The following is a 20,547-nucleotide window of genomic DNA, read 5'->3' on the forward strand; positions in this document are numbered from 1 at the left end:
TCATAATAACATCAGAAACGTGTCATAATAACATTGGAAACGTGTCATAACATCAGAAACGTGTCATAATAACGTGTCATAATAACATCAGAAACGTGTCATAATAACATCAGAAACGTGTCATAACGTGTCATAATAACATCAGAAACGTGTCATGATAACATCAGAAGCGTGTCATAATAACATCAGAAACGTGTCATAATAACATCAGAAACGTGTCATAATAACATCAGAAACGTGTCATAACGTGTCATAATAACGTGTCATAATACCATCAGAAACGTGTCATAACAACATCAGAAACGTGTCATAACAACATCAGAAACGTGTCATAATAACATCAGAAACGTGTCATAATATCGTGTCATAATAACATCAGAAGCGTATCATAATACCATCAGAAACGTGTCATAACATCAGAAACGTGTCATAATAACATCAGAAACGTGTCATAATAACGTGTCATAATAACATCAGAAGCGTGTCATAATAACGTGTCATAATAACATCAGAAGCGTCATAATAACATGTCATAATAACATCAGAAGCGTGTCATAATAACATCAGAAACGTGTCATAATAACATCAGAAGCGTGTCATAACATCAGAAACGTGTCATAACATCAGAAACGTCTCATAATAACGTGTCATAATAACATCAGAAACGTGTCATAATAACATCAGAAACGTGTCATAATAACATGTCATAATAACATCAGAAATGTGTCATAATAACATCAGAAGCGTGTCATAATAACATCAGAAACGTGTCATAATAACATCAGAAGCGTGTCATAATAACGTGTCATAATAACATCAGAAACGTGTCATAATAACATCAGAAACGTGTCATAATAACATGTCATAATAACATCAGAAATGTGTCATAATAACATCAGAAGCGTGTCATAATAACATGTCATAATAACATCAGAAACGTGTCATAATAACATCAGAAGCGTGTCATAATAACATGTCATAATACCATCAGAAACGTGTCATAATACCATCAGAAACGTGTCATAATAACATCAGAAACGTGTCATAACATCAGAAATGTGTCATAATATCGTGTCATAATAACATCAGAAACGTGTCATAACGTGTCATAATAACATCAGAAGCGTGTCCTAATAACATCAGAAACGTGTCATAATAACGTGTCATAATAACATCAGAAGCGTGTCATAATAACGTGTCATAATAACATCAGAAGCGTGTCATAATAACATCAGAAGCGTGTCATAATAACATGTCATAATAACATCAGAAGCGTGTCATAACGTGTCATAATAACATCAGAAACGTGTCATAACGTGTCATAATAACGTGTCATAATAACGTGTCATAATAACATCAGAAACGTGTCATAATAACATCAGAAGCGTGTCATAATAACATGTCATAATAACATCAGAAGCGTGTCATAACATCAGAAACGTGTCATAATAACATCAGAAGCGTGTCATAATAACATCAGAAACGTGTCATAACATCAGAAACGTGTCATAATAACATCAGAAGCGTGTTATAATAACGTGTCATAATAACATCAGAAACGTGTCATAATAACATCAGAAACGTGTCATAATAACATGTCATAATAACATCAGAAACGTGTCATAACGTGTCATAATAACGTGTCATAATAACATCAGAAACGTGTCATAATAACATCAGAAACGTGTCATAATAACATCAGAAACGTGTCATAATAACATCAGAAACGTGTCATAACGTGTCATAATAACGTGTCATAATAACATCAGAAACGTGTCATGATAACATCAGAAGCGTGTCATAATAACATCAGAAATGTGTCATAATAACATCAGAAACGGGTCCATAATACATTGGAAACGTGTCATAACGTGTCATAATAACGTGTCATAATACCATCAGAAACGTGTCATAACATCATAACAGTGTCACAATAACATTGGAAACGTGTCATAACATCAGAAACGTGTCATAATAACGTGTCATAATAACGTGTCATAATAACATCAGAAACGTGTCATAATAACATCAGAAACGTGTCATAATAACATTGGAAACGTGTCATAACATCAGAAACGTGTCATAATAACGTGTCATAACATCAGAAACGTGTCATGATAACATCAGAAGCATGTCATAATAACATCAGAAACGTGTCATAATAACATTGGAAACGTGTCATAACATCAGAAACGTGTCATAATAACGTGTCATAATAACATCAGAAACGTGTCATAATAACATCAGAAACGTGTCATAATAACATCAGAAACGTGTCATAATAACGTGTCATAATAACATCAGAAACGTGTCATGATAACATCAGAAGCGTGTCATAACATCAGAAACGTGTCATAATAACATCAGAAACGTGTCATAATAACATCAGAAACGTGTCATAACGTGTCATAATAACGTGTCATAATACCATCAGAAACGTGTCATAACAACATCAGAAACGTGTCATAACAACATCAGAAACGTGTCATAATAACATCAGAAACGTGTCATAATATCGTGTCATAATAACATCAGAAGCGTGTCATAATACCATCAGAAACGTGTCATAACATCAGAAACGTGTCATAATAACGTGTCATAATAACATCAGAAACGTGTCCTAATAACATCAGAAACGTGTCATAATAACGTGTCATAATAACATCAGAAGCGTGTCATAATAACGTGTCATAATAACATCAGAAGCGTGTCATAATAACATGTCATAATAACATCAGAAGCGTGTCATAATAACATCAGAAACGTGTCATAATAACATCAGAAGCGTGTCATAACATCAGAAACGTGTCATAACATCAGAAACGTGTCATAATAACGTGTCATAATAACATCAGAAACGTGTCATAATAACATGTCATAATAACATCAGAAATGTGTCATAATAACATCAGAAATGTGTCATAATAACATCAGAAGCGTGTCATAATAACATGTCATAATAACATCAGAAACGTGTCATAACATCAGAAATGTGTCATAATATCGTGTCATAATAACATCAGAAACGTGTCATAACGTGTCATAATAACATCAGAAGCGTGTCCTAATAACATCAGAAACGTGTCATAATAACGTGTCATAATAACATCAGAAGCGTGTCATAATAACGTGTCATAATAACATCAGAAGCGTGTCATAATAACATCAGAAGCGTGTCATAATAACGTCATAATAACATCAGAAGCGTGTCATAACGTGTCATAATAACGTGTCATAATAACATCAGAAACGTGTCATAACGTGTCATAATAACGTGTCATAATAACGTGTCATAATAACATCAGAAACGTGTCATAATAACATCAGAAGCGTGTCATAATAACATGTCATAATAACATCAGAAGCGTGTCATAACATCAGAAACGTGTCATAATAACATCAGAAGCGTGTCATAATAACATCAGAAACGTGTCATAACATCAGAAACGTGTCATAATAACGTGTCATAATAACATCAGAAGCGTGTCATAATAACATCAGAAGCGTGTCATAATAACGTGTCATAATAACATCAGAAACGTGTCATAATAACATCAGAAGCGTGTCATAATAACATCAGAAACGTGTCATAACATCAGAAACGTGTCATAATAACGTGTCATAATAACATCAGAAGCGTGTCATAATAACATCAGAAGCGTGTCATAATAACGTGTCATAATAACATCAGAAACGTGTCATAATAACATCAGAAACGTGTCATAATAACGTGTCATAATAACATCAGAAACGTGTCATAACGTGTCATAATAACGTGTCATAATAACATCAGAAACGTGTCATAATAACGTGTCATAATAACATCAGAAACGTGTCATAATAACATCAGAAACGTGTCATAATAACATCAGAAACGTGTCATAATAACATCAGAAACGTGTCATAACGTGTCATAATAACGTGTCATAATAACATCAGAAACGTGTCATGATAACATCAGAAGCGTGTCATAATAACATCAGAAATGTGTCATAATAACATCAGAAACGTGTCATAATAACATTGGAAACGTGTCATAACGTGTCATAATAACGTGTCATAATACCATCAGAAACGTGTCATAACATCAGAAACGTGTCATAACGTGTCATAATAACGTGTCATAATAACATCAGAAACGTGTCATGATAACATCAGAAGCGTGTCATAATAACATCAGAAATGTGTCATAATAACATCAGAAACGTGTCACAATAACATTGGAAACGTGTCATAACATCAGAAACGTGTCATAATAACGTGTCATAATAACATCAGAAACGTGTCATAATAACATTAGAAACGTGTCATAATAACATCAGAAACGTGTCATAATAACATTGGAAACGTGTCATAACATCAGAAACGTGTCATAATAACGTGTCATAATAACGTGTCATAACATCAGAAACGTGTCATGATAACATCAGAAGCATGTCATAATAACATCAGAAACGTGTCATAATAACATCAGAAACGTGTCATAATAACGTGTCATAATAACATCAGAAACGTGTCATAATAACATCAGAAGCGTGTCATAATAACGTGTCATAATAACATCAGAAGTGTGTCATAATAACATCAGAAGCGTGTCATAATAACATGTCATAATAACATCAGAAGCGTGTCATAATAACATCAGAAACGTGTCATAACATCAGAAACGTGTCATAATAACGTGTCATAATAACATCAGAAACGTGTCATAATAACGTGTCATAATAACATCAGAAACGTGTCATAATAACATCAGAAACGTGTCATAATAACATCAGAAACATGTCATAACGTGTCATAATAACGTGTCATAACATCAGAAACGTGTCATAATAACATCAGAAGCGTGTCATAATAACATCAGAAACGTGTCATAACATCAGAAACGTGTCATAATATCGTGTCATAATAACATCAGAAGCGTGTCATAATAACATCAGAAACGTGTCATAATAACATCAGAAACGTGTCATAATAACGTGTCATAATAACATCAGAAACGTGTCCTAATAACATCAGCAACGTGTCATAATAACGTGTCATAATAACATCAGAAGCGTTTCAAAATAACATCAGAAACGTGTCATAACATCAGAAACGTGTCATAATATCGTGTCATAATAACATCAGAAGCGTGTCATAATAACATCAGAAACGTGTCATAATAACATCAGAAACGTGTCATAATAACGTGTCATAATAACATCAGAAACGTGTCCTAATAACATCAGCAACGTGTCATAACGTGTCATAATAACATCAGAAGCGTTTCAAAATAACATCAGAAGCGTGTCATAATAACATGTCATAATAACATCAGAAGCGTGTCATAATAACATCAGAAACGTGTCATAATAACATCAGAAGCGTGTCATAATAACATCAGAAACATGTCATAACATCAGAAACGTGTCATAATAACGTGTCATAATAACATCAGAAACGTGTCATAATAACGTGTCATAATAACATCAGAAACGTGTCATAATAACATCAGAAACGTGTCATAATAACGTGTCATAATAACATCAGAAACGTGTCATAATAACATCAGAAACGTGTCATAATAACATCAGAAACGTGTCATAACGTGTCATAATAACATCAGAAACGTGTCATAATAACATTGCAAACATGTCATAATAACATCAGAAACGTGTCATAACGTGTCATAATAACGTGTCATAATAACATCAGAAACGTGTCATAACATTGCAAACGTGTCATAATAACGTGTCATAATAACATCAGAAACGTGTCATAATAACATCAGAAACGTGTCATAACGTGTCATAATAACATCAGAAACGTGTCATAATAACATTGCAAACGTGTCATAATAACATCAGAAACGTGTCATAACGTGTCATAATAACATCAGAAACGTGTCATAATAACATCAGAAATGTGTCATAATAACGTGTCATAATAACATCAGAAGCGTGTCATAATAACATCAGAAACGTGTCATAATAACGTGTCATAATAACATCAGAAACGTGTCATAATAACGTGTCATAATAACATCAGAAACGTGTCATTATAACATGTCATAATAACATCAGAAACGTGTCATAATAGCATCAGAATTGTGTCATAATAACATCAGAAGCGTGTCATAATAACGTGTCATAATAACATCAGAAACGTGTCATAATAACGTGTCATAATAACATCAGAAGCGTGTCATAATAACATCGGAAACATGTCATAATAACATCAGAAGCGTGTCATAATAACATCAGAAGCGTGTCATAATAACATCAGAAGTGTGTCATAATAACATCGGAAACATGTCATAATAACGTGTCATAATAACTTCAGAAGCGTGTCATAATAACATCGGAAACGTGTCATAATAACATCAGAAGCGTGTCATAATAACATCAGAAGCGTGTCATAATAACATCGGAAACATGTCATAATAACATCAGAAGCGTGTCATAATAACATCGGAAACATGTCATAATAACATCAGAAGCGTGTCATAATAACATCGGAAACATGTCATAATAACGTGTCATAATAACTTCAGAAGCGTGTCATAATAACATCGGAAACATGTCATAATAACATCGGAAACATGTCATAATAACATCAGAAGCGTGTCATAATAACATCGGAAACATGTCATAATAACATCGGAAACATGTCATAATAACATCGGAAACATGTCATAATAACATCGGAAACATGTCATAATAACATCAGAAGCGTGTCATAATAACATCGGAAACGTCATAATAACGTGTCATAATAACTTCAGAAGCGTGTCATAATAACATCGGAAACATGTCATAATAACATCGGAAACATGTCATAATAACATCGGAAACGTGTCATAATAACATCAGAAGCGTGTCATAATAACATCAGAAGCGTGTCATAATAACATCAGAAGCGTGTCATAATAAAAGCATCATCTCGGTGGTTGGACTCAGGTGAAACAGGTAAACGAGTAAAGGGGTAAACGGGTAAAGAAGCTGAAACAGAGGCGGTGGTGTCATTAGTTTCTTTAATAGTCTGGTTCAGTACAAGATGCTGCTTCATGGTCCTCTTTTTATTTTATTTACTTTTATTAGGAATGACATAATCAATAAAGATTTATACACAGTGAGCGATCTGGACTGGGAGGACTGGAGGGACTGGAAGGACTGGGAGGACTGGGAAGACTGGGAGGGACTGGGAGGACTGGAGGGACTGGAAGGACTGGGAGGACTGGGAAGACTGGGAGGGACTGGGAGGACTGGAGGGACTGGGAGGACTGGGAAGACTGGGAGGGACTGGGAGGACTGGAGGGACTGGGAGGACTGGGAGGACGGGGAGGACTGGAGGGACTGGGAGGACGTGGGAGGACTGGAGGGACTGGGAGGACTGAAGGGACTGGAGGGAGTGGGAGGACTGGGAGGACTGGAGGGACTGGGAGGACTGGAGGGACTGGGAAGACTGGGGGGACTGGAGGGACTGGGAGGACTGGAGGGACTGGGAGGACTGGAGGGACTGGAGGGACTGGAGGGACTGGGGGGACTGGGAGGACTGGGGGGACTGGGGGGACTGGGAGGACTGGGAGGACTGGGAGGACTGGAGGGACTGGGAGGACTGGAGGGACTGGGAGGACTGGTTGGGCTCCTGTGTGCTGGGTTTGGTCTGACGGAGCCCAACGAGGCTGAAAACTGAGTTTTAACTGGAATGATTTTAAAGGAATGTCAGATTATCGTCACTGTGGCGTCTCTTGATCAATCAATGCTGATCAGTACTGATCAATACTGATCAATACCAGTATCAGAATGAGATCATGAGGTTTCTAACAGTACAGTAACAGAGTGTACGCCTGCCAGTACCCACATCTGGACGTCAAATACTAGTACACTCAAACAGGAAGTACTCACACACGTACTTTAACTTCTGTCAACGTGTACTGAGGCTCCGGAACCAGAACCACGTTCACTAATAATAATCATTATTATTATTAATAATCAATAATCCTGTTCCTCCTGCAGAGTGTCGCTCACACCCTCCAGCTGGCTGTTAACGAGGGTCTTCTGGCTCAGAGAAGTACTCGTATCGGTACTCGGTATCGGAGAGTATCCAGATGGAAGTACTGGTACTCGGTCTGATATAAAGTGGTATCGGTGCATCTCTACTGTTTATGACTTTAGAATCTCATAATATTCTATTTTAGTCCTCATATATTGACGACTTTAACCTCAGAGAATATTTGTTTTTTCCGATCACTTTAGAATCTCAGAGAATATTTGTGTTTTTTCTCGTAAATTTACGACTTTAATCTACAAATGTTTTCTCTGAAAACGAGTGGATCTTATCCTGATTAGAGACATTTGAAATGAGGCCATAAAGGAACGATATAAAACATTCATCGTGTACTTTTACGTGTACTCTCTGTGAGGTACTGCTGTAGGAAACACCTGAGTGTTCTAATGTGGATCATTCTCAGTAAACGAGTCCTGGTTCAGGAGCTGCTGGTCTGCTTCAGTAAAAAACTACATCAAGTAGGAAACCTTGAAGTATTTGTGCTTGTGTATCAGTAAGTACTCCAACATAAGTACTCCAACATAAGTACTCCAACATAAGTACTCCAATATAAGTACTGGGACTTGGTCCTGACTGCAGCGGAGACCAGTTCAGAGATGATCTACCGGCCCATACACCGGTACATTTATCACTTTAGAATCTCAGACATTATTACAGTTTGTTTCTGGTGAATGGAGATGGGATCTGATTCTGATTAGAGACATTTGAGATGAGGCATTAAACATTAAACATTCACTTTACTCTTCATCGTGTACTTGTACTTGTACTTGTACTCTCTGTGAAGTACTGCTTTAGGAAACACCTGATGTGGATTATTCTCAGTAAACGGAGTCCTGGTTCAGGAGCTGCTGGTCTGCTTCAGTAAAAAACTACATCAAGTAGGAAACCTTGAAGTATTTGTGCTTGTGTATCAGTAAGTACTCCACTATAAGTACTCCAACATAAGTACTCCAACATAAGTACTGGGACTGAGACCAGTTAAGAGATTATCTACAGCCGTCCACAGACTCACAGTACATGAACACACATACACACAGACACTTGCATCAGAGCAAATGAGTCTTGGTCCGCCGGCCACAGAGATACGTACGATGCCAAAGAGCACAGAAGGTATGAAAAAGTAAGAAAAGGAAAAAACTTTATATATAGTATTTATAAAAAAGAGTAATAATACTTTGTTTTTCCGAGAGGTTAAAGGGTGCTGAGTTTCTTTTAGCTGCTGTCGCTGCCCACGCTGCTGCAGCCGCCGTCGCCGCTGCTGCTGGAGGACGATGAGGAGGACGAGGAGCTGCTGGTGCTCGCCGTATCCCCGCGCTCTCGTTTGTGGATCTGCTCGTGAGCTTTGAGGTGACCCGACTGGCTGAAAGTCTTCCCACAGTGGGGGCAGGAGAACGGCCGCTCCCCCGTGTGGATCTGCTGGTGAGCCTTCAGGTGTCCGAGGCGGCCGAAGCTCTTCCCGCACTGCGTGCAGCCGAACGGCCGCTCGCCAGAGTGGATCTTCTCGTGGGTTTTTAACACGCCAGAGTTGCTGAAAGTCTTGCCGCACTGCGAGCAGGTGAAGGGCTTCTCGCCCGTGTGGATCTGGACGTGGTTGCGGTAGCTGGCCTCCTTGGTGAAGCTCTTGCCGCAGTGCTGGCAGCAGTACGGCCTCTCGCCCGTGTGGCTCAGCTGGTGAGCCTTCAGCTCTTTCGATTGGCCGAAGCTCTTCCCACAGGTGACGCAGATGAAGGGGCGCTCGCCGGTGTGCAGCCGCTGGTGCGATCGCAGGTCGTCGGCCTTGGTGAAGCCTTTGGGACAGTGAGCGCACACATACGGCTTCTGGCCCGTGTGGATCAGCTGGTGTCGTTTGAGGTTCCCCGCCTGGCCGAAGCTCTTGCCGCACTGCGAGCAGGTGTAGGGCCGCTCGCCGGTGTGGATGCGCTGGTGTGTTTTCAGGTTCCCCAGCGTGCTGAAGTTCTTGCCGCACTGCGTGCAGGAGAAAGGTTTCTCCCCCTGCATGTTGCGAGGTTTCCTCACCGTCGGGCTCTGGGTTTTGGTCGTCGCTCCGCCGCCGCCTCCTCCCTGCCCGGCCGCCGCCTCCGCCGGCTGCAGCTCGTACAGCGCCCCCCCTCCGAACTCGGGCTCAGTTTTGCCGACGCCGTCCATCAGCAGGGGGTCGGGTCGCAGCTTGTTGAGCTCGGTGCGGAGCTCAGCCATGTGGATGGACTCCAGGCTGTTGTGCTGCAGGTGGGTGGACATGGTGTTGGATTCTGGGTACTCGCACTTCAGGGAGCTCAGCTCGGCGGTGTAGTAACACTGCAGGTCCACATGGTGGTCCGACTTGATGTACTCCAGAGTGTCCGTCACCTGCAATACACCAACACACAGCCTGCTCACAAAGAACTACAGGTACGCTCAACACTAGGAAGAGAAAATACTCATTATAATAAGATAATACTAATAATACTACAATACTCAGTTTATAATACTCATAATAATAATAATAATACTATGTTATAATACTCAGTTTATAATAATAATAATAATAATATACTATAATACTCAGGTTATAATGCTCATAATAATAATAATACTATAATGATCAGTTTATAATACTCATAATAATAATAATACTACAATACTCAGTTTATAATACTCATAATACTCATAATAATAATAATAATACTATGTTATAATACTCAGTTTATAATAATAATAATACTATACTATAATATTCAGTTTATAATGCTCATAATAATACTATAATTATCAGTTTATAATACTCATAATAATAATAATACTACAATACTCAGTTTATAATACTCAGTTTATAATAATAATAATAATAATACTATACTATAATGCTCAGTTTATAATACTCATAATAATAATACTATATTACTCAGTTTATAATACTAATAATACTCAGTGTATGGCTGATGGTGGAAGAGTCTCTACATGGGAAGAAGGTCAGAGCTGTTTCCTGTTAGAGCTCAGAGGACAGAGCTGGGATCAGCAGGGATCGGTCTAAAAGGATCTGTCTTAAGAATCTGAAGATCTGGAAGCTCAGCAAGATGTCTGATGGTGAGGTAAAGGACTGTCTGATGGTAAAGGACTGTCTGATGGTGAGGTAAAGGACTGTCTGACGGTGAGGTAAAGGACTGTCTGATGGTAAAGGACTGTCTGATGGTAAAGGACTGTCTGATGGTGAGGTAAAGGACTGTCTGACGGTGAGGTAAAGGACTGTCTGATGGTAAAGGACTGTCTGATGGTAAAGGACTGTCTGATGGTGAGGTAAAGGACTGTCTGATGGTGAGGTAAAAGACTGGCTGATGGTGAGGTAAAGGACTGTCTGATGGTAAAGGACTGTCTGATGGTGAGGTAAAGGACTGTCTGATGGTGAGGTAAAGGACTGTCTGATGGTGAGGTAAAGGACTGTCTGATGGTGAGGTAAAGGGCTGTCTGATGGTGAGGTAAAGGACTGTCTGATGGTGAGGTAAAGGACTGTCTGATGGTGAGGTAAAGGGCTGTCTGATGGTGAGGTAAAGGACTGTCTGATGGTGAGGTAAAGGTCTGTCTGATGGTGAGGTAAAGGACTGTCTGATGGTGAGGTAAAGGTCTGTCTGATGGTGAGGTAAAGCACTGTCTGATGGTGAGGTAAAGGACTGTCTGATGGTAAAGGACTGTCTGATGGTGAGGTAAAGGGCTGTCTGATGGTGAGGTAAAGGACTGTCTGATGGTGAGGTAAAGGACTGTCTGATGGTGAGGTAAAGGACTGTCTGATGGTAAAGGACTGTCTGATGTTGAGGTAAAGGACTGTCTGATGGTGAGGTAAAGGTCTGTCTGATGGTGAGGTAAAGGACTGTCTGATGGTGAGGTAAAGGACTGTCTGATGGTAAAGGACTGTCTGATGGTGAGGTAAAGGACTGTCTGATGGTGAGGTAAAGGGCTGTCTGATGGTGAGGTAAAGGACTTTCGATGGTGAGGTAAAGGGCTGTCTGATGGTGAGGTAAAGGACGGTCTGATGGTGAGGTAAAGGACTGTCTGATGGTGAGGTAAAGGGCTGTCTGATGGTGAGGTAAAGGACTGTCTGATGGTGAGGTAAAGGGCTGTCTGATGGTGAGGTAAAGGACTGTCTGATGGTGAGGTAAAGGGCTGTCTGATGGTGAGGTAAAGGGCTGTCTGATGGTGAGGTAAAGGACTGTCTGATGGTGAGGTAAAGGACTGTCGATGGCGAGGTAAAGGACTGTCTGATGGTGAGGTAAAGGACTGTCGATGGTGAGGTAAAGGACTGTCTGATGGTAAAGGACTGTCTGATGGTAAAGGACTGCCTGACGGTGAGGTAAAGGACTGTCTGATGGTAAAGGACTGTCTGATGGTGAGGTAAAGGGCTGTCTGATGGTGAGGTAAAGGACTGTCTGATGGTGAGGTAAAGGACTGTCTGATGGTGAGGTAAAGGACTGTCTAATGGTAAAGGACTGTCTGATGTTGAGGTAAAGGACTGTCTGATGGTGAGGTAAAGGTCTGTCTGATGGTGAGGTAAAGGACTGTCTGATGGTGAGGTAAAGGACTGTCTGATGGTAAAGGACTGTCTGATGGTGAGGTAAAGGACTGTCTGATGGTGAGGTAAAGGACTGTCTGATGGTGAGGTAAAGGGCTGTCTGATGGTGAGGTAAAGGACTTTCGATGGTGAGGTAAAGGGCTGTCTGATGGTGAGGTAAAGGACGGTCTGATGGTGAGGTAAAGGACTGTCTGATGGTGAGGTAAAGGGCTGTCTGATGGTGAGGTAAAGGACTGTCTGATGGTGAGGTAAAGGGCTGTCTGATGGTGAGGTAAAGGACTGTCTGATGGTGAGGTAAAGGGCTGTCTGATGGTGAGGTAAAGGGCTGTCTGATGGTGAGGTAAAGGGCTGTCTGATGGTGAGGTAAAGGACTGTCGATGGCGAGGTAAAGGACTGTCTGATGGTGAGGTAAAGGACTGTCGATGGTGAGGTAAAGGACTGTCGATGGTGAGGTAAAGGACTGTCTGATGGTAAAGGACTGTCTGATGGTAAAGGACTGCCTGACGGTGAGGTAAAGGACTGTCTGATGGTAAAGGACTGTCTGATGGTGAGGTAAAGGACTGTCTGATGGTGAGGTAAAGGACTGTCGATGGTGAGGTAAAGGGCTGTCTGATGGTGAGGTAAAGGACTGTCTGATGGTGAGGTAAAAGACTGTCTGATGGTGAGGTAAAGGACTGTCTGATGGTAAAGGACTGTCTGATGGTGAGGTAAAGGACTGTCGATGGCGAGGTAAAGGACTGTCTGATGGTGAGGTAAAGGACTGTCGATGGTGAGGTAAAGGACTGTCTGATGGTTAGGTAAAGGACTGTGTGATGGTGAGGTAAAGGGCTGTCTGATGGTGAGGTAAAGGACTGTCTGATGGTGAGGTAAAGGACTGTCGATGGTGAGGTAAAGGACTGTCGATGGTGAGGTAAAGGACTGTCTGATGGTAAAGGACTGTCTGACGGTGAGGTAAAGGACTGTCTGATGGTAAAGGACTGTCTGACGGTGAGGTAAAGGACTGTCTGATGGTAAAGGACTGTCTGATGGTGAGGTAAAGGACTGTCTGATGGTGAGGTAAAGGACTGTCTGACGGTGAGGTAAAGGACTGTCTGATGGTGAGGTAAAGGACTGTCGATGGTGAGGTAAAGGACTGTCTGATGGTGAGGTAAAGGACTGTCGATGGTGAGGTAAAGGACTATCGATGGTGAGGTAAAGGACTGTCTGATGGTGAGGTAAAGGACTGTCGATGGTGAGGTAAAGGACTGTCTGATGGTGAGGAAAAGGACTGTCGATGGTGAGGTAAAGGACTGTCTGATGGTAAAGGACTGTCTGATGGTGAGGTAAAGGACTGTCGATGGTGAGGTAAAGGACTGTCTGATGGTGAGGTAAAGGACTGCCTGATGGTGAGGTAAAGGACTGTCGATGGTGAGGTAAAGGACTGTCTGATGGTAAAGGACTGTCTGATGGTGAGGTAAAGGACTGTCTGATGGTGAGGTAAAGGGCTGTCTGATGGTAAAGGACTGTCTGATGGTGAGGTAAAGGACTGTCTGATGGTAAAGGACTGTCTGACGGTGAGGTAAAGGACTGTCTGATGGGAAAGGACTGTCTGATGGTAAAGGACTGTCTGACGGTGAGGTAAAGGACTGTTTGATGGTAAAGGACTGTCTGACGGTGAGGTAAAGGACTGTCTGATGGTAAAGGACTGTCTGATGGTGAGGTAAAGGACTGTCTGATGGTGAGGTAAAGGACTGTCTGACGGTGAGGTAAAGGACTGTCTGATGGTGAGGTAAAGGACTGTCGATGGTGAGGTAAAGGACTGTCTGATGGTGAGGTAAAGGACTGTCGATGGTGAGGTAAAGGACTATCGATGGTGAGGTAAAGGACTGTCTGATGGTGAGGTAAAGGACTGTCGATGGTGAGGTAAAGGACTGTCTGATGGTGAGGAAAAGGACTGTCGATGGTGAGGTAAAGGACTGTCGATGGTGAGGTAAAGGACTGTCTGATGGTGAGGTAAAGGACTGTCGATGGTGAGGTAAAGGACTGTCTGATGGTAAACGACTGTCTGATGGTGAGGTAAAGGACTGTCTGATGGTAAAGGACTGTCTGACGGTGAGGTAAAGGACTGTCTGATGGTAAAGGACTGTCTGATGGTAAAGGACTGTCTGATGGTGAGGTAAAGGACTGTCTGATGGTAAAGGACTGTCTGATGGTAAAGGACTGTCTGATGGTAAAGGACTGTCTGATGGTGAGGTAAAGGACTGTCTGATGGTGAGGTAAAGGACTGTCTGATGGTAAAGGACTGTCTGATGGTAAAGGGCTGTCTGATGGTAAAGGACTGTCTGATGGTAAAGGGCTGTCTGATGGTAAAGGGCTGTCTGATGGTAAAGGGCTGTCTGATGGTAAAGGACTGTCTGATGGTAAAGGGCTGTCTGATGGTAAAGGACTGTCTGATGGTAAAGGATTGTCTGATGGTGAGGTAAAGGACTGTCTGATGGTAAAGGACTGTCTGATGGTAAAGGACTGTCTGATGGTAAAGGATTGTCTGATGGTGAGGTAAAGGACTGTCTGATGGTAAAGGATTGTCTGATGGTGAGGTAAAGGACTGTCTGATGGTAAAGGGCTGTCTGATGGTAAAGGACTGTCTGAGGGTAAAGGGCTGTCTCATGGTAAAGGATTGTCTGATGGTGAGGTAAAGGATTGTCTGATGGTGAGGTAAAGGACTGTCTGATGGTGAGGTAAAGGATTGTCTGATGGTGAGGTAAAGGACTGTCTGATGGTAAAGGGCTGTCTCGTGGTAAAGGATTGTCTGATGGTGAGGTAAAGGATTGTCTGATGGTGAGGTAAAGGATTGTCTGATGGTGAGGTAAAGGACTGTCTGATGGTAAAGGGCTGTCTCATGGTAAAGGATTGTCTGATGGTGAGGTAAAGGATTGTCTGATGGTGAGGTAAAGGACTGTCTGATGGTAAAGGACTGTCTGATGGTAAAGGACTGTCTGATGGTAAAGAGCTGTCTGATGGTAAAGGACTGTCTGATGGTAACGGACTGTCTGATGGTAAAGGACTGTGTGCTGGTAAAGGACTGTCTGATGGTAAAGGACTGTCTGATGGTGAGGTAAAGGGCTGTCTGATGGTAAAGGATTGTGATGGTAAAGGACTGTGTGATGGTGAAGGACTGTCTGATGGTAAAGGGCTGTCTGATGGTAAAGGACTGTCTGATGGTAAAGGAATGTCTGATGGTAAAGGACTGTCTGATGGTGAGGTAAAGGACTGTGTGATGGTAAAGGACTGTGTGATGGTAAAGGAATGTCTGATGGTAAAGGACTATCTGATGGTAAAGGAATGTCTGATGGTGAGGTAAAGGACTGTCTGATGGTGAGGTAAAGGGCTGTCTGATGGTAAAGGAATGTCTGATGGTAAAGGACTGTCTGATGGTGAGGTAAAGGACTGTGTGATGGTAAAGGACTGTGTGATGGTAAAGGACTGTCTGATGGTAAAGGAATGTCTGATGGTAAAGGACTGTCTGATGGTGAGGTAAAGGACTGTCTGATGGTAAAGGAATGTCTGATGGTGAGGTAAAGGACTGTCTGATGGTGAGGTAAAGGACTGTCTGATGGTAAAGGAATGTCTGATGGTGAGGTAAAGGACTGTCTGATGGTGAGGTAAAGGACTGTCTGATGGTAAAGGAATGTCTGATGGTAAAGGACTGTCTGATGGTAAAGGACTGTCTGATGGTGAGGTAAAGGACTGTCTGATGGTGAGGTAAAGGACTGTCTGATGGTAAAGGAATGTCTGATGGTAAAGGACTGTGTGATGGTGAGGTAAAGGACTGTCTGATGGTAAAGGAATGTCTGATGGTGAGGTAAAGGACTGTCTGATGGTGAGGTAAAGGACTGTCTGATGGTAAAGGACTGTGTGATGGTAAAGGACTGTCTGATGGTAAAGGAATGTCTGATGGTAAAGGACTGTGTGATGGTATAGGACTGTGTGATGGTAAAGGACTGTCTGATGGTATAGGACTGTCTGATGGTAAAGGAATGTCTGATGGTAAAGGACTATCTGATGGTAAAGGACTGTCTGATGGTAAAGGAATGTCTGATGGTAAAGGACTGTCTGATGGTAAAGGACTATCTGATGGTAAAGGACTGTCTGATGGTAAAGGAATGTCTGATGGTAAAGGACTGTCTGATGGTAAAGGACTGTCTGATGGTAAAGGACTGTCTGATGGTAAAGGAATGTCTGATGGTAAAGGACTGTCTGATGGTAAAGGACTGTCTGATGGTAAAGGAATGTCTGATGGTGAGGTAAAGGACTGTTTGTGAACGGGGTCCATCTTTACCTGGGAGATGTAGTCAAACACAGAGCTGGGCTCGTAGTGCGACTTGTAGTCCAGCTCTGTGACGTCGCCGTGGTGGAAGTGGCCCAGGTGGTGGTCGCCGTGGTGACCGTGATGCTCCGACTTGATGTAGTCGAGGCCGCTGATCTCCATCTTGATCTGGTCCTGGCCCAGCTCGGCGGTGGACAGCGGCTGGATCTCCGACAGGTCCACGGTCCGGATGGGGTCCAGGTCTCCGTCCTCCGGCTCGCTCTTCACGCACGGCAGCATCACCAGCGGCTCGGCGATCTCCGCCGTCAGCGAGCCGAGCGTGGGCGTGGGGCAGTCGGGCCCCGCGCCGCAGTCCGCCTGCAGGGTGGCGTCCAGAGGCGGCGGAGGGGAGCCGCACTCGGGGGGCAGGCCGAGACTCAAACAATCAGCCTCCAAGTCCGTCATGGTGAGGGGGCGGAGCTAATCCTCCTCGCCTCACCCTGGAGCCACACCTCCTCCTCTTCCTCCTCCTCCTCCTCCTCCTGGGAGGTAGGGGGCGTGTCCCTGAGAGCGCTGCTGATGTCACCACCCACACCTGATTGTGACCAGGCTGCAGAAAGACACATCAACATTAATCACATATATATATATATAGATATACACACATAAACATTTATACATTTATACATATGCACAAACCTACGCTACGTGTTGGCCAGGAAAAACTGTCATGGTCATTTTCAAAGGGGTCCCTTGACCTCTGACCTCTGACTTCCAGATGTATGGAAGTGTGTGGGGGGGGGAGGGGGGTTGTAAGAAAAACTGCACGACACAAATACTACTACCACTGCTGGAATGTAACTAAGTACATTTACGTTTTTAACTAATTCAAGGTACTTGTACTCTACTTGTTTAATTCAATTTTTACTACATTTTACTGCACAAAGCAACTCTTACTGGAGACTACTACAACTACTGACCTTTAATGATCATTTAACTACATTTAGATGATCATACTGACACACTTTAACTACATTTAGATGATCATACTGACACACTTTAACTACATTTAGATGATCATACTGACACACTTTAACTACATTTTACTGCACAAAGCATCCTGTTACTGGAGACTACTAGACGTGATTACATCCTGTACTACAGTTACATTTACAATGAAGGACTTGTCCTTGTAGTGGAGTATTGGTGGTAGTAGTAGTTTTACTAGTACTGATATCTCCACAGAGCAGAGCAGAGCAGAGCAGAGCAGAGCAGTCAGCAGGCTGCTATCAGCCGTTAACATCAGACTACAGTCCGCTGCTCTGTTCTGTAGAACCGGACCAGAACAGACCCGGGAGGTTACCGGGAGGTACCGGCTGCTGTCCCAGTGAGGTGTCCCGGTGTCCCCGGTAGTGTCCCGGTGTTACCTGTCTCTAACAGTCAGGTAGCTCCTCAGCTCGCCTCGCAGCTCAGAACTGAACCGAACCGGGTCAGTGAGAGGATGTGTCGGTGGTTCTGCTCTCAGAGGATCCACGTTAACGGAACATCCTCCGGTTCAGCACCGGGAGACTCTAGTTCCAGCGGTTCCAGTGGTTCCAGCGGTTAGTCGGTTCCTCTCCGGAGGAAACTAAAATAAACTAAACTACTGAATTCCTGAAGAGATTCAACTCGCTGGACTACAGACACACACTGACACCAGCTACACAACACCACCAGCTACACAACACCACCAGCTACACAACACCAGCTACACAACACCACCAGCTACACAACACCACCAGCTACACAACACCAGCTACACAACACCAGCTACACAACACCACCAGCTACACAACACCAGCTACACAACACCACCACCAGCTACACAACACCACCAGCTACACAACACCAGCACCAGCTACACAACACCACCAGCTACACAACACCAGCTACACAACACCACCACCAGCTACACAACACCACCAGCTACACAACACCACCAGCTACACAACACCAGCTACACAACACCAGCTACACAACACCACCAGCTACACAACACCAGCTACACAACACCACCAGCTACACAACACCACCAGCTACACACCACCAGCTACACAACACCAGCTACACAACACCACCAGCTACACAACACCAGCTACACACCACCAGCTACACAACACCAGCTACACAACACCACCAGCTACACAACACCACCAGCTACACAACACCACCAGCTACACAACACCAGCTACACAACACCAGCTACACAACACCAGCTACACAACACCACCACCAGCTACACAACACCACCAGCTACACAACACCAGCTACACACCACCAGCTACACAACACCAGCTACACAACACCACCACCAGCTACACAACACCACCAGCTACACAACACCAGCTACACACCACCAGCTACACAACACCACCAGCTACACAACACCAGCTACACACCACCAGCTACACAACACCAGCTACACAACACCAGCTACACAACACCACCACCAGCTACACAACACCACCAGCTACACAACACCAGCTACACACCACCAGCTACACAACACCACCAGCTACACAACACCACCAGCTACACAACACCACCACCAGCTACACAACACCACCAGCTACACAACACCAGCTACACACCACCAGCTACACAACACCACCAGCTACACACCACCAGCTACACAACACCAGCTACACAACACCACCACCAGCTACACAACACCACCAGCTACACAACACCAGCTACACACCACCAGCTACACAACACCACCAGCTACACAACACCACCAGCTACACAACACCACCAGCTACACAACACCAGCTACACACCACCAGCTACACAACACCAGCTACACAACACCACCACCAGCTACACAACACCACCAGCTACACAACACCAGCTACACACCACCAGCTACACAACACCACCAGCTACACAACACCACCAGCTACACAACACCACCAGCTACACAACACCAGCTACACAACACCACCAGCAGCTACACAACACCACCACCAGCTACACAACACCATCAGCTACACAACACCAGCTACACACCACCACCACCAGCTACACAACACCACCAGCTACACAACACCAGCTACACAACACCACCACCAGCTACACAACACCACCACCAGCTACACAACACCACCAGCTACACAACACCACCAGCAGCTACACAACACCACCACCAGCTACACAACACCACCAGCAGCTACACAACACCACCAGCTACACAACACCACCAGCAGCTACACAACACCACCAGCTACACAACACCACCAGCTACACAACACCACCACCAGCAGCTACACAACACCACCAGCTACACAACACCACCAGCTACACACCACCACCAGCAGCTACACAACACCACCAGCTACACACCACCACCAGCAGCTACACAACACCACCAGCTACACACCACCACCAGCAGCTACACAACACCAGCTACACAACACCACCAGCAGCTACACAACACCACCAGCAGCTACACACCACCACCAGCAGCTACACAACACCACCAGCTACACACCACCACCAGCAGCTACACAACACCACCAGCTACACACCACCACCAGCAGCTACACAACACCAGCTACACAACACCACCACCAGCTACACACCACCACCAGCAGCTACACAACACCACCAGCAGCTACACACCACCACCAGC

At 43.5% G+C, this 20,547-nt stretch overlaps 2 protein-coding genes and 1 long non-coding RNA gene across 6 annotated transcripts in view; 1 reads left to right on the top strand and 2 right to left on the bottom strand.

Moving 5' to 3' along the window:
* Positions 1-7,001: 7,001 nt before the first annotated feature.
* LOC119484124 (vegetative cell wall protein gp1-like) lies at positions 7,002-7,706 on the bottom strand (the record flags this gene model as incomplete). The annotated part of the gene is made up of 1 exon (XM_037762647.1): positions 7,002-7,706. A coding segment is annotated over one exon (660 nt), but the record flags the coding sequence as incomplete, so codon positions are not given.
* A 1,467-nt stretch (positions 7,707-9,173) lies between these two features.
* Positions 9,174-20,547, bottom strand: part of si:dkeyp-113d7.1 (uncharacterized protein LOC407709 homolog) — a 12,664-nt gene continuing 1,290 nt past the window's right edge. Inside the window, exons 1-3 of one of the 4 annotated variants that reach the window (XM_037762645.1) lie at positions 18,305-18,619; positions 16,911-17,487; positions 9,174-10,398 (exon numbers count right to left, since the gene is read on the bottom strand). In XM_037762645.1, the coding sequence (XP_037618573.1) occupies positions 9,265-10,398; positions 16,911-17,342 (1,566 nt within the window). In that variant the 5' untranslated portion in view covers positions 17,343-17,487; positions 18,305-18,619 and the 3' untranslated portion in view covers positions 9,174-9,264. Of the gene's footprint in view, positions 10,399-16,910; positions 17,853-18,228; positions 18,620-20,547 lie in introns of those variants that run through there. The other 3 variants (XM_037762643.1, XM_037762641.1, XM_037762644.1) reach the window with 3 other exon arrangements.
* Positions 17,111-20,547, top strand: part of LOC119484125 — a 17,369-nt gene continuing 13,932 nt past the window's right edge. Inside the window, exons 1-2 of the long non-coding RNA XR_005205901.1 lie at positions 17,111-17,121; positions 18,145-18,151. This is a non-coding gene — a long non-coding RNA (uncharacterized LOC119484125). The remainder of the gene's footprint in view (positions 17,122-18,144; positions 18,152-20,547) is intronic.

The sequence above is a fragment of the Sebastes umbrosus genome (assembly GCF_015220745.1).
Source record: "Sebastes umbrosus isolate fSebUmb1 chromosome 14 unlocalized genomic scaffold, fSebUmb1.pri SUPER_14_unloc_1, whole genome shotgun sequence".
Lineage (NCBI taxonomy): Eukaryota > Metazoa > Chordata > Actinopteri > Perciformes > Sebastidae > Sebastes > Sebastes umbrosus.